General features: G+C 27.7%; 1 protein-coding gene across 2 annotated transcripts; it reads right to left on the reverse strand.

The window, feature by feature from the left end:
• Positions 1 to 537: 537 nt before the first annotated feature.
• Positions 538 to 8,607, reverse strand: LOC132941766 (uncharacterized). 2 transcript variants are annotated; one of them, XM_061009924.1, is made up of 3 exons: positions 8,298 to 8,607; positions 3,269 to 3,756; positions 538 to 882 (listed from the first exon to the last, which is right to left on the reverse strand). In XM_061009924.1, exons 1-3 carry the CDS (start codon positions 8,310 to 8,312, stop codon positions 729 to 731), a joined length of 657 nt encoding a protein of 218 aa, XP_060865907.1. In that variant the 5' UTR covers positions 8,313 to 8,607; the 3' UTR covers positions 538 to 728. The 2 variants fall into 2 exon arrangements, with proteins under 2 accessions (XP_060865907.1, XP_060865906.1); XM_061009923.1 differs by having other exon boundaries at positions 3,227 to 3,756; positions 8,298 to 8,605.
• Between the last annotated feature and the right edge of the window lie 5,899 nt (positions 8,608 to 14,506).

Genomic DNA, 14,506 nt, shown 5'->3' on the forward strand with positions numbered 1-14,506 from the left:
TATTATGCACAAGTATAAACGTGTAATCGTACAAACTATAAAATCTAAAGAAGGTCATGGTTCAAAATATATGTTTTCAAAAAAACATGAATAATTCCTATACTACACGGAAGGGCTATATTTTGTCGTGCGGCCGTACGAGTTTGGTTTCTTTATCCTAATCTTCATTATAGGTACGTAATGTACCTACATTACGTGATAAACATTTTTGTTACAATTGTTGATAACATAGTTATACATTATGGGTAATAGCATTGATTATAAATACTATTACCTATAATGTATAACCATTGATTAAAAATACTAGTATTAGGGTGTGGGTGTGGGTGAAAATACGATGACATATTATGCTATGTATAATAGAAACTCATAAGTTATAAGTAGGTGTATACACAATTCAATATAATATGTTTTCATATTGAAACTTATACGTGTACATCATTAACATAGTTTGTAGCAATGTCAGTTGTTACTTGTTGAGTCTTAGGCAGCAACAAGCATTGCTATAATAAGGGTTCACACTATAATAAAAATATATATAATAATTGTATTTTATATTGAAAAATGTTATCATGTAAGTACAGAATAAATAAATGATACAATAAAGGAACAATATTTAACTAAGTAAATAAAATAAACTTAAATAATATAATTTAAATTACCGATTTTAGGTTGATGTGCGATTTCAATAAGCCATATAAGTTTAATCGGAAATTAATATTTATAATTTAATCGTCATTTATGGGTAAAATGTATTTATTAGACTTATCTATATCCCCAATTAGTGGATCGGGAATTACAAAAACTCCATCCGATTCAGAAGCACTTGCAGACATTGGGTATCCATCAAATTCACTTGTTGAACCCTTAGCGTGGTTGACCCTGCAAAAACATTTTATTTCATAACAATTTTAAAATACAGGGATTCAATGAAGCGTTAAAATATGTGATTAGTTATGACTTATTTATGACTAATTATGAATAGGTATGAAAAATTAAAATGAACAAAAATAAATGTTATCATTGGGAAGGTAATTTAAGTTACCAAGAATTTTTTATTTCTTAATAGGTACACAAAAATATTATGATAAAATAAATCTATTTTGTCATCACCTGGCAGTCAGACATAAACATTAGGTACACATAACACATTATGAGAATAGAAATAAAATTACATAAAAATATAGAATAATATGAAATATAAAATAATACAATATAAAATTTAATTATTTTAAATGAGTGAAACAGATACAATTCTATTGGTAGTCATTATATAATAAATATTATATAGGTAGCCAAGATTATGAAAGATCAAAAGATACCTACCTATATGAAAAGTAAAAGATTAAGAAGTATAAAAACAATACGATGACCGCTATGATGGTTAAAGTGATGACACTGAGTTATACTCACAATCCATAATCTACACTACACATTTAGTACCTAGGTACTACAAATTACAATCTTATAAACTTAAAGCCTATACCTATTTAAGACTGGATTTGAGATTTCCAATAATATCTATATTTAAAATGAAGTATAATTAGCAATTAGTAAATATTAATACTTAATAGGTAGGTATCTATCTTGTTTTTGTATACAAATTATTATTTTTGTTTTAATAAGAAAAATAATCAATAATTGAACAAGTTTTTATAATAATATAGAAAATATGTTAATAGGTAATAATATTATAGTATAGAATTATAAGTTATAACAGATAAATTCTAAGTTATTAATACCTAAGTTTTCTAAATCAGAAACACATATTTGTTTATTTACTAAGAGCTGTTTTTAATGTTATCTGATTTTATTGTTTATATGATTGTATTAATTTTCTACAAAGTTTACTTTTCTAACCAATAATAAACACATAAGTTATACAATTGATTAGTGAAACGTGGAAGTATAGAACATTATATGGCAGAAGCCAGAAGGTATGTGAGTATGTAACCCTTATCGGGCCTTAAGGCCTTATAATATGATGAATTCATATTTTTAAAAATTTCGTAACGTTCACACGGAAATTCGCATGTATCACTTATAGCTACCTAAATATGAGTGGTACTTATAATATCTATTTTATTATTAGGTACATATATGCGAATATACGATACGTAGTTTAATCGTTAAAATAATATCAACTATACGGGTGAATTATTATAAAATGAAGAAACGTGCCGGATGATGTTACATTACAAACTTTCAACAAGTTACTTTAGTCCATCTTTGCCAACAGGGATCAAATTGGACAATACATTAGAATACGTATCTCGTAGCGAATACAAAATGTACAATATCAAAAACGTTTGATATGCGTACACAATATGATCGGTGGGTAGGTTTGTATTAGAGCACCTCACCCCACCCACTTTGACTGGAATATAAGTATATACCTAGGTGTAGATATACGTACTATTCTAATAGATTTTATTCGAGTACCTACTAATACAAATCATAATAATAATATTATATAGGGGTACAAAAGTACAAAACTATGCATTATGTATTTATGTATATTATCCATTTATTATGGACCCCTCAGGAAATATCTGCAGGATGCGGTACTGGTTAAACGTGCCATCGTACAGGCACGTAGTCAGGATTTTTTTAGTGGGTGTTTTAATTTTATATTTAAATATAACATGTTGGGGGCTTTACACACCTACCATTGTAGTCATCAATTCTCGTATGAATAATATCAAATATGAAATAGAACTAAAATATGACAACATACTTTCAAGAAATCTGAATCATATTATACACTACATTTATTTTTCGCATAAATGAGGGGGGAGGGTAGTTGTATCGACATCTTGCAAGACACCCCTCCCCGGCAACGCCACTTCCAGCATCGTCAATGTGGCTATGTGAGATTGAAAAAAATGGATATGTCGATACTGGAGTTACACAACATTTACCAGCAGAGATATAGTTAATATAGTCTATGTTAACCATTATTAATATTATTATTATCTTCAATATTGATATTAATGATTTATCAATATGAATGTTTAATAATAATATGTTAAGACACGGACAATGGGCACATGCATACCTAATACATTAATACCTATGGTGTGCAGGCAAGTATTGTAATATACTATGGCCTATATAGGTATTAATGTATTATCGAACTGTATCAGAGGACTCGTGTTAGTGTGTTAAATAATTAATTCATCCCACTGCGACGAACACCGTATTAGCTACGTTCCATAATGCGTACCAGTTTTTCACCACCGTAATCACTTGCTTGATCTTGACGTACAGTTTCTTCAAGTCGTTGGAAATCTTTCTGATGATGTCTTCCACGTTGCCGTCGTCTTGCCTGCCCATTCGCGGCCCGTCGTCGTCGCCGCCGTCGTCGTTCCGGTTCATGTTCCTCCACGTCGAGGCGAACCAGTCGGACGACGCTTGATCCGTTTCGGTGACATCCGCCGAGTCCGCCGAATCCGGCAGGTCCGTCGTGCCGTCGGCGGGGACGTCGGTCGTGGTCAGCGCGTCGGCGGGCGTGACCAGCCGCGAATACTCTTCGATCTCCTTCAGCAGCTCGCGGGTCTTGTCGGCGTCCGACGGATCGTGCGACATGGTCTTCGTCAACCGGGTGTACAGCTTCCAGTCCTCCTCGGTCGGTCCCACTTCGTTGACGTCAAGACTCTCGCGGTCTGCCTTCTCATCGGTGAACGGAGGCGGAGCTGGTGCGGCCTGACAGTCGTGGGCCACTAATACGGCCGACGCAACGAAAATCGTCAAACACTGCAAACACAATGCATCATTATTCATTATGGTTATAATTATTACGAGAGATCATACAATTTTAAATTAAATTGTATTATTTATTATTTTATAAATAGATATAATATATTCTAATGAAATAAATCTAAAAAAAAAATATGTACATTCATAATGGATTATATAATATGCAATATGCATCGAATATATATAATACCTACTTAATTATTAAAATATAATATATTATTGAACGATCATATTATTATGAATGTTATAGAATATATAAATAAATAATCAAGTGGTTCCGCAGCCACTCCCTCCGAATTTTTTTTTTATGTTTGTAGTACTGTCTGTAGGATTAGTACTGACAGATACGTCTTACTTTGAGTTGCGACACAGTGGCGTCTTTACGGGGTGGGGGGTCCATGGGCTCTGGACCCCCCCCCCCCCCCATTGACTCGTGTCTCGTACATGTTAAATATTGTGTTTTTACATGATTAAGAAAAACAAATTTTATAATACAATACGAAGGATTTTGTAAAAAAATTTCGAAGCTTCAGTTATCAACATTTTCAATTAATATCGTGATATTTTGTTATAAGTTTAGTACCGAAAATGGTTGAAAAATACCGAGTTCATTTTTAATTCAAATATTTTGTATAGTTTTGTACATTGCCAGTATCTACAGCCACCCCAGAGAGATCTTTTTCAACCTTAAAAAGGTTGAAAAGTTATATAAGATCAACAATAATGAATGAAGTAATGTATTTTAGGAAATATTTTTATAAAAGTTTTAAGTTATAACATAAATATATTAGATTCTAAGCCGAGCGATGAAGCTAGTGGTTTTACAATGGTGTTTATTTTTTTATTTTTTTGTCCTGTATACAAAATGTCTACCAGAAGGAGTACTTCGATTTCAATATGTAGTATATCTTATCTTTTAGCAAATTGGATCAAGATGGTATCTTAGGGAGGTCATTTTTGATTTTCTCAATAGTTATTTATGTCACGGGAAAAACCACCGACAAATTACAAAAAACCGCTAAAAATGGGATTTAAATTTCTAACGCTTTGCTTATCACCATAGAAACGAATAATAAAAAAAACATTTCAATATTAATTCAACTTACAGGCTATAACAAATAATAACAATATAAAATATCCAGACTGACAAACCGTCTCCGCTCAGAATCGTTTTTCTTATTCAATGATATTGTATCATTGAATTCAAATTTAACACCATCCATTACAGTGACCCACTTGTAACCTACTGTACAGCAGAGCGACATCCACTTTTTTTTAATTTGTTTTGTACATATTGTTATTAAATAATCAAAAATTCAAAAATTTTAAATCGTCTTATAAATATGGTATATTTATTTAATTAAGAGTAATTGGGTGGTGTGGGGGCTTTGCCCCCCGCGGCTCTGTTTTCTGAAAATTAACTGGACCCTCCCCATGACAAATTCCTAAATACACCACTCGTGCGACATCACGATACTTAAAACCACTAAATATTATCAGCAAAATTTGGCAATTTTGGGATTTGTTAAATATAATTGTTATATCAAATTAAACTAAATGTCATTATTAATTATTATAATACCTATACAAGGCTACAAATCAATTTGTTTAGAATAACAGTAACACCTAAAACTATATTAAACATTCTGCTTTAAAAATAATTTTTTACTGTATGCTGCCGTCATTTGTGGAGGAGGTGGGAGCGGTGGAGCGGCAAGGAAATGCGACGATTCAATAGGTACCTAATATTCAGGAAGCGAAACGTTTACACGGTAGGTATTATAGTCTATAGAAATATAAAATGTTTTTCGTTCTCTTCGATGAACCTACATGCTACAGTAATGATATTATACTATAATACTATCTAGGTATCCTCCAAAAATAAAGGCATTAAATACTAATTAAAATGTATAGCTAATGGAATCAATAATAGGTTAATATTTTAACATTTAAACATTTTCAAATAAAATGTCAATCTATCACCACACATTGTACAGCCGTAAGGGTATATTATTTTACTATACATTTTTAGGTTTCGTGCGCCCTTGAAAGTTAATTATACATTCTCATATACTTGTATAATAATATTATACACTTGTAAGTTATAAGTACGCATCACGCCTATAACTGAATTTAGCAGAGTATAATCTGTGTGTATTATAAACAATATATAGATAGGTGCATTAATATTCATTTAATAACATGAACATTAAACATTACATTTGATGCTTGTCGATTCACGCGTCACATTTAGAAATTGTAATTGTTTTTTTTTTCTATTTATAATTTACGATTACATTATTATAATATAATACACGTATAATTTATATTGGTAGGTAGTACGACTAGTAGGTACTGCAGTTTAACTTTACTTGTACGATACATAGATACTTATGTCAATATCTACCAGTCAAAATAAATTAGGCAACATAATAATATAAAACTAATAAAATTGTTTGATGGATTTACTTTTAACGTAAATATGCATATTATATTATATTATGACCTCTGCTGCAGAAACTACTACCTGCAGGCTGCAGCTGTTCTTAAACATAATAATATACAAACGTAAAATAAATTGACAAACCTCGAAATATTTGTGAATATGGAAAATGACCAGTTTTATTTTTTTTTTAACGACAAAGTCCGACATATCTTTGTACGTGCTTTTTACGGTGAAGGACGTCAACTTCGACCATATAGGTATATAAGTGACTATATTATAGTGGCACTTATCTAATTAAAATGTTATAATATTATAATATAATTTATTTATAAACACGTATTATTAATCTTTAATTCTATTACTGCAAATCGTAAAATTACTATATTTATTTATTAAAAACATAGGTACGCAATGTGATCCGTTTAAATTTATAAATTTACAAACACACATACATACTTACATATTATATAATAATATATCAATAACTATTCCATGTCAATAATATCAGTAATCATTAATCATCACCGGTAACTTTGTGTGTGACAGCAATTATTTGTATTAATTCAATAATCAAACCAAAAACAATACGAAATTCATAAACTATAATATTAATATCACCATAAAACTATATAGGGACATATTATATAGACGTAATGGATAATTGACATTAATATAATTTGTTTTAATTAGTTACCTATACATATAGGTACCTATATATATTTTCGAAATTAAAAATATTACATACTCTTATCACATATAATTTTTCCATACCAAATACATAAGTATGAACTAGTTTAGCATTTTTAAATTAAACTAAGCTATGCCAGATTTAAAGTATTAAAGTTGGTGTGACTGACTATACTCGGCAATGGCGTGGACTTCGTAAGAAGGTGCCCTTCAACAAAAAGCAAGTGTGTACACTTTATAAAACAGGAATTAATATGATGAATATTGTTATTAAATCATTAAATATAATTGAAAATGGTATGAATTAATTTAAATACCTACCTGTATATTTATACTGAATTTAAAAATTTACAACAGTTAAAATGTTTGTTTTTCAATTTGTATTAACTAGGTGCAGTATAATAATACGCCATTTAAAAAGGCGGACTGTTGATTTTTTATTCAGTTAAAATCGAAAGGAATGTACCTATATTTAAATATTATGTTATATAGTAAAGTATAAATGTTCAACTGTTTAACAATATCATTTTAATGGTTTTCAAAAAACCTAGTGAAGCCGATATAGGTACTTTTTAAATGCATAAAAAAGATAATATATTAAATATAAACAATAAACATGCATAGCGATTTATATTATCAATTTGAAGTTTATTATCTATCGGATGATTATGAATGTCTAAAATAGCAAAATAATTTAGAAAAATATAATTACCTATTTACCTATAAATATTATATTATACATATCTTTTTGCTATTTTACTTTAAACGAATTGTAATTATCGTTGAACTCCGTATACCAGATTCGAGCTTATAGTTCAGTTGGTATTCGTATAAGCTATTATTAATTTATTTTATTGTAATTATTTCATTTGTAACTGTTTTGGCTGAATAAATAAATACATAAATATCTATAAGTATATTTTTCAATTATTTCTTAAACGTTATAGGTATTCTAGTATTATTTCTTTTTTACTGAATTTACTTAACGAAATAGGTAGTTACCAAATGCGTGTTATTATTCAGAGTTGAGTGTTAAATCTAATTTGTATTCACAATATGTAGGTAGGATATCTATTGACTAAATTAAATATAGGTAACTAAATAATTCATTATAATATTTATAACTTAGATACCTACGTCCAGACGTCCTTTTATATTTCCAAATAAAACTAAGTCCAAAATTAATAATTAAAAAAGAAAATATAACTCTCATTGAAATTATATGAACTATTATTACAAGTAGGTTACAAGTGGGTATACATATACCCTTATAAATAGTATGGTATCTATATGTAAAACCTATTGAGTAGGTAGGTACTGTGTTCCTCACATTTTTATCGTTAGTAATTATTACGAGTTATATATTTTTATCTAAATATTTAATCATATTCAACTATAGACTTACCATAGCGATCTTCATTTTTCTGTATCGATATGTGCTCTGGTGTCTGAATTCTTGAACAAACTGAGCTGCTAGACGGACGTCTCACTTTGGTATACGTACCCGAACCCTATAAAAGGACGACCTTGAACGGTTATCTATTGGCGTAATGATTTCGCACACTACTAAAAACGGATGCTCTCGATTAAATCACAACAAATCTTCTGGGAGAAAAAAATTATGTAACATCGATTTGTCGCACATTACACGGTTTGGCTTTTCGGTGTCCTGTGCAATGAATGGTGGTTGCAGGATGACTACAGACATTTTTCGATACAATGAAACCTTGGAACGTAGGTAAACATTTTCCAGGCAAACTATAAGTGTATTTGATTATCTTTCTCTCTCTTTTCGTATGACTCTATAATATCCGATCTGGGTTTCAATGTCGTCTTGTTTTTTTTTTCAATATTTTACGATAACTTTATATAACTAATGTTTATGAGTATTGAGTTATTATACTTATTTATTTATCATTATTATTATATTTTGCCTACATACTCACGTGGAATGAAAACAAATTATCGACAACATTGAGCAATACAAGTTTATATACATAATCTATATAGTAAAATAATTAATGCAAATTAGTTAAACTGAAATGTTGATTGAATATAAACATAAATATACTGAATGATTTAGTACCTACAACATTTATTTAGAAGTATGATTTAGCTTGAATTTAAAGCTAAACAATTTTGCTGTTTTTTGCATATAGTTTATAATGCATACAACATTTTTTCTCTGATATAAAGGCTAAAGTAGTACCTACCTAATTATAAGAAGCTTCCAATAATATTTTGATATTCGATTGTATTTACTATTTATATTTTATAGAAAATAGGTATAAAGGGTGGGTTCTGAATTTAAAATCCTCTTCTGCCTTTTTTTTAGTACATTTTTCGTATGATATTTTTATGATCTAAAAAATTATAGAACATATCTAAAAACACATCATACCAACAAAAAATAGCACCAGTCAATAATAGTCAATAGTCATGCTCATTAAACAATGACCTCATACATTATCCCGATTTCCTATTTGTTATATAATAGTATAGTCTTATTATTATGAGGTATATTGATCCGTTGTTCACCCAATACTAATTTCGTTCTTGTTTGTCACGAAGAGTTTTCAATATCAAGGCTGTTGATGAACAGGAACAACATTTAGAGTCTAACATATTATTTAAACACAAAATACAGTGCAAGACACAAGTTTGTACCGATATTATATGCCACATTCCCTTAGTTAATTGCAGTTACGCATTAGTCATATTTGCGCCTATGCCTGTACCTACTACTTACTAACTTACCAATTATAATACCTATTTTGTAATGACCTAGCGTTCTAGCACCTAGATAAATGTATTTTTTATATTATAAAATAATTTTTAATTAATTGTAGGTTCTAATTCATTAACATTACATTTTATAATGATGTGTGTTTTTTTGTTTCTGTCATCGCCTATTTTAATATTTAGTCTATTCAGTATTGCATTTGCATTTATATGAATTATATGAATATCTATTATATTACGACATAATATTACATTAAACCTTGTTTTTCTAATTGAAATTTATTTAAAACCTACATTTTAATAAATAATGAGTAATGAGTATACAAATGAAACATATGATGTACAACAAAATTATAATATAATTTAACCTGCTGCATCATAGGTATTATTTTTATATACATAAAATATAACGAAAAAAGTTGTTTTGTTAACCACGTTGAAATATCTACTGTTAAAATAGCAAATACCATACCTATCAGCTATCATAAGACTTTTAAGTAGATGCTTACATAGGTACATAGATTTTGACATTCAAACCGATAATTTGACTCTGTACGTGACTAATCCTAAACGTGAGCCATGAATCACAAAAGACAATAGCTTTACGGTTTTCGAATTCTATATACGTCTACATTTACCACCCAATGTGACAGTGTAACAGTATGTAAGTACTAAGTAAACAATCATATTATTATATTAATCATAAATACCAAATATTTACTACCAATACATATAAGGTTGTAATGCACTGCGTTTACTGCATTGTATAATAATTTAAAAAACAAGATTTGAGTACGTTTATACATAGGTAGGTAGGTATCTATGGACAAACTTTGTAGATAGTCTTCCTATTTTGTACTCATAAAACCTAATCTAATAATTTTCATATTCACTAATCAACATTTTAACATATTCTTTTTACACAAACAGTAAAAAATAAAATAATAATAAATACGCAGATAGCAATTTATTAGTAAAAATAAATAATTAATATTTGAATATGATGTAATTCACAACGGAAAATATTGAAAACATAATAATATAGGTAACTTACTCGACTAACCACCATCGTCCATCAACTCACTAATCAGGCATGAATACACGATAATATTATTAATGTCAATAAAATTATTTATTACATATTCGATAATTAAGATACCTATTTATAATTCTATTTTCCACTGTAGATAGGTACTTATTTTTATATACTCATTAGTCATTAGTGTAATTGTTTCTAGTGATGAGAATTTAATGCTCTAAAAACTAAGAAAATAAATTATTTTCCTAAAACTTTAAAATAATGCACTTAAAAAATTCACTATAGAAATAATAATATTATGTAGGTGCCTGTAGAACATTTTTAAAATTTAACACTCATAGTAGGTACATATAAATATTATACTATTTTAATTACTTAGCATAATTTGATAAACTATATAATACATTGATTTGATATTTTGATGATTCTAAATTTAGTTTATCTGAGGACTGAGTTCACTAGTTCAGTATCACAAAACTATTAGATATAGGTACCGACTTTATTAATTGAATGGAATTTCAAAATATGCAAGATTAGATAAAATTAAAATGTTTGTTTTATTAGTAGAATATATAATAATATATAATTCCCTTTAAATCTTGTAATACATTTTTAGATTCTGAGCGAAGCGATGAATGTATTGATTTTACAATGATGTGTGTTTTTTTTTTTATTTTTTTTTTTGTGTCTGTCATCACCTTTTAGGACAGTAAAAGTGCTTGGATTTTCTTCAACAGTAACTTTTCTGATAGTTGGTACTTTGGGGGAGGTCAAAAGCAAAAATTTCCCAGTATTTTTCAAAAGTGAAGTGAAAAACAAAAGAAAAATTAAGGAAAAAACGGGAATTTTACGCAAAATCTGCTTTCGAAAATCGATTTTGGTTTTTGGTGTAACTTTAAAACAAATGACCGTAGGGACATGAAATTTTGACTGAATGTTTATATTAGTATTTTCTATACACCATAAAATTTTGAAAATATTTTGACTTTTTTTGATCTGTTTACGGACATTGTCAGTTTTCAATTTTTTTAGTTTTTTTTTCTATAAATATTAATAAAATTTTATCTGTTGAGTAAAAAAGCTTGAAAATTTAATAGAAGGCTTCTAGGTTATTATTTCAAAGGCATATGAAAAAAATTAAAAATTCTTAGTCACAATTTTTATTTATAAGCATTTAAAGTTCAAATATTGACAAAATACGGAAAAATCACGAAAATTAGCAAATTATTTTGAGTTGAGAATTAATAAAAAATTTTCTTTTTAAATCTAAGATTTGAAAATGTAATACAAAATCATCCATAAGTTTGTCTACCGTTATCAAAAAAAAAAAAAATGTTTACAAGAAAGTCAAATTAAATTTTTATGAGCGTTTGAAATTCATATTTTTACAATATTTGATATTCACTCGATTTCTCGTGTAACGATTTTCTTATTTTGTTGTAATTAAAAAACGTATGACTATAGATACTTGAAAATTTCACTGAATGTTTATATTAGCATTTTTTATACACGATAAGATTTTGAAAATAATTTGACACTTTTTGAGCTGTTTACAGACATTGTCTGTTTTCAATTTTTTTAGTTTTTTTTATATAAATATCATTAAAATTTTATTTGTTGGGTAGAATTTATAAAATGTTCAACTTTTGTAGCTAAGGATTAAAAATTTAAAACAAGGTTCCACGTAAATAGGATATATATATAAATATTACTTTATTCACAATAATATCATCAAATATACTTTGTTATATCATAGGCTGACGGACCGTTTTCGCTCAGAATCGTTTTTCTTAGACACAGATATTATATCATTGAATTCAAATTTAACACCATCCATTACAGTGACCCACTTATAACATACTGTACAGCAGAGCGACATCCACTTACCCACCTTTATAAGTTTTTTATCATATAAATATCAATAAAATTGTATTTATTGGGTAAAAAAGCTTGAAAGTGTAATAGATGACAAAATACATAAAATTCACGAAAATTAGCAAATTATTTTGAGTTGAGATTTCATACAATTTTTCTTTTTAAATCTAAGATTTGAAAATGTATAACAAGGTTATTCATAAGTTTGTCTACCTTTATAAAAAGTGTCTACAAGCAAATCAAGTTAAATTTTTACGAGCGTTTAAAATATTACATTTTTAAAATATTGGATATTTATTCGATTTCTCATGTAGTGGTTTTGTTATTTTGTTGTTATATTAAAAACGAATAACTGCAGATACATGAAAATTTCACTGAATGTTTATGTATTCATTTTCTATACAGTGTATACACCATACAATTTTTAAAATATTTTTTACTCTTTTTGAGCTGTTGCGCACATTGTCAGTCTTCAATTTTTTTAGTTTTTTTCTATAATTGTCAATAAAATTTTATTTGTAGTGTAAAAATGCGTGAACATTTAATACAAGGCTACTGATACATTGTTACAATAACAGTTGAATTATTAAAAATACATTGGCACAATTTTTTCTTTTATTAACATTTAAAGTTCAAATTTTGATAAAATTTAATAATTATTTTGTAGTTAAAAATTTATGAAATGTTCATCTTTTATGTCTAACGATTGAAAATTTAAAACAAGGTTCCACGTAAATAGGTTATATATTAATTACTTTATTCACAATAATATCATCAAATATACTTAGTAATATAATTTTGTGCCAATGTATTTTTAATAATTTTCAACTGCTATTGTAACAATATATCAGGAGCATTGTATTAAATTTTCACCCAACAAATAAAATTTTATTGACAATTATAGAAAAAAACTAAAAAAATTGAAAACTGACAATGTCTGCTCAAAAAGTCAAAATATATTAAAAATTGTATGGTGTATAGAAAATGAATATATAAACATTCAGTGAAATTGTCGTGTATCTACAGTTATTCGTTTTTAAATAACAACAAAATAACAAAACCGCTACTTGAGAAATCGAATGCGTATATCCAATATTTTAAAAATATGAACTTCAAACGCTCGTAAAAATTTAACTTGATTTGCTTGTAGACACTTTTTTTTATGAAGGTAGACAAACTTATAAATAACCTTGTAATACATTTTCAAACCTTAGATTTAAAAAGAAAAATTTTATGAATTCTCAACTCAAAATAATTTGCTAATTTTCGTGATTTTTCGATATTTTGTCAAGATTTGAACTTTAAATGCTTATAAAAAAGAATTCGTGATTTTTAATATTTATCAAATGTCATTGTAAAAGTATAGTGGTGTATAGTATAGTAAATTATAGTATTTTTTACCCAACAAATAAAGTAATATTGACATTTATAGAAAAAAAAACTAATAAAATTGTAAACTGAAAATGTCCCTAAACAGTTCAAAACAAATTTAAATATTTTGAAAATTTTATTATGTATGGAAAACGCAAATATAAACAACTAGTGAAAATTGTATGTATCTGTCATTTGTTTTAAAGTTACACCAAAAACCAAAGTTGATTTTGTAAAAAAAAAAAATGATTTTACGTAAAAATTCCCGTTTTCCCTTAATTTTTCATTTGTTTTTCACGGCACTTTTGAAAATTGAAGGGAATTTTAAATTTTGACCTCCCCAATGCACCAACAATATTCACTTTCCCATCAAACAAGATACTGAAGTTGAAAATCAAAGCATTATTTCGACTACTTATCGTGTACAGACACAAAAATTAAAAATTAAAAAAAAAACACACATCATTGTAAAATCAATACATTCATCATTTCACTTTTTTGGGATTTTTAAAAGTGTATTTATTATTTTGAAATGAATATAGGTAAATTAAGTCCGTTTTTCTTTTCTACAGTGCACGTTTTAAAGA

Source organism: Metopolophium dirhodum, chromosome 3 (genome assembly GCF_019925205.1).
Source record: "Metopolophium dirhodum isolate CAU chromosome 3, ASM1992520v1, whole genome shotgun sequence".
In the NCBI taxonomy this organism is placed as follows: Eukaryota; Metazoa; Arthropoda; class Insecta; order Hemiptera; family Aphididae; genus Metopolophium; species Metopolophium dirhodum.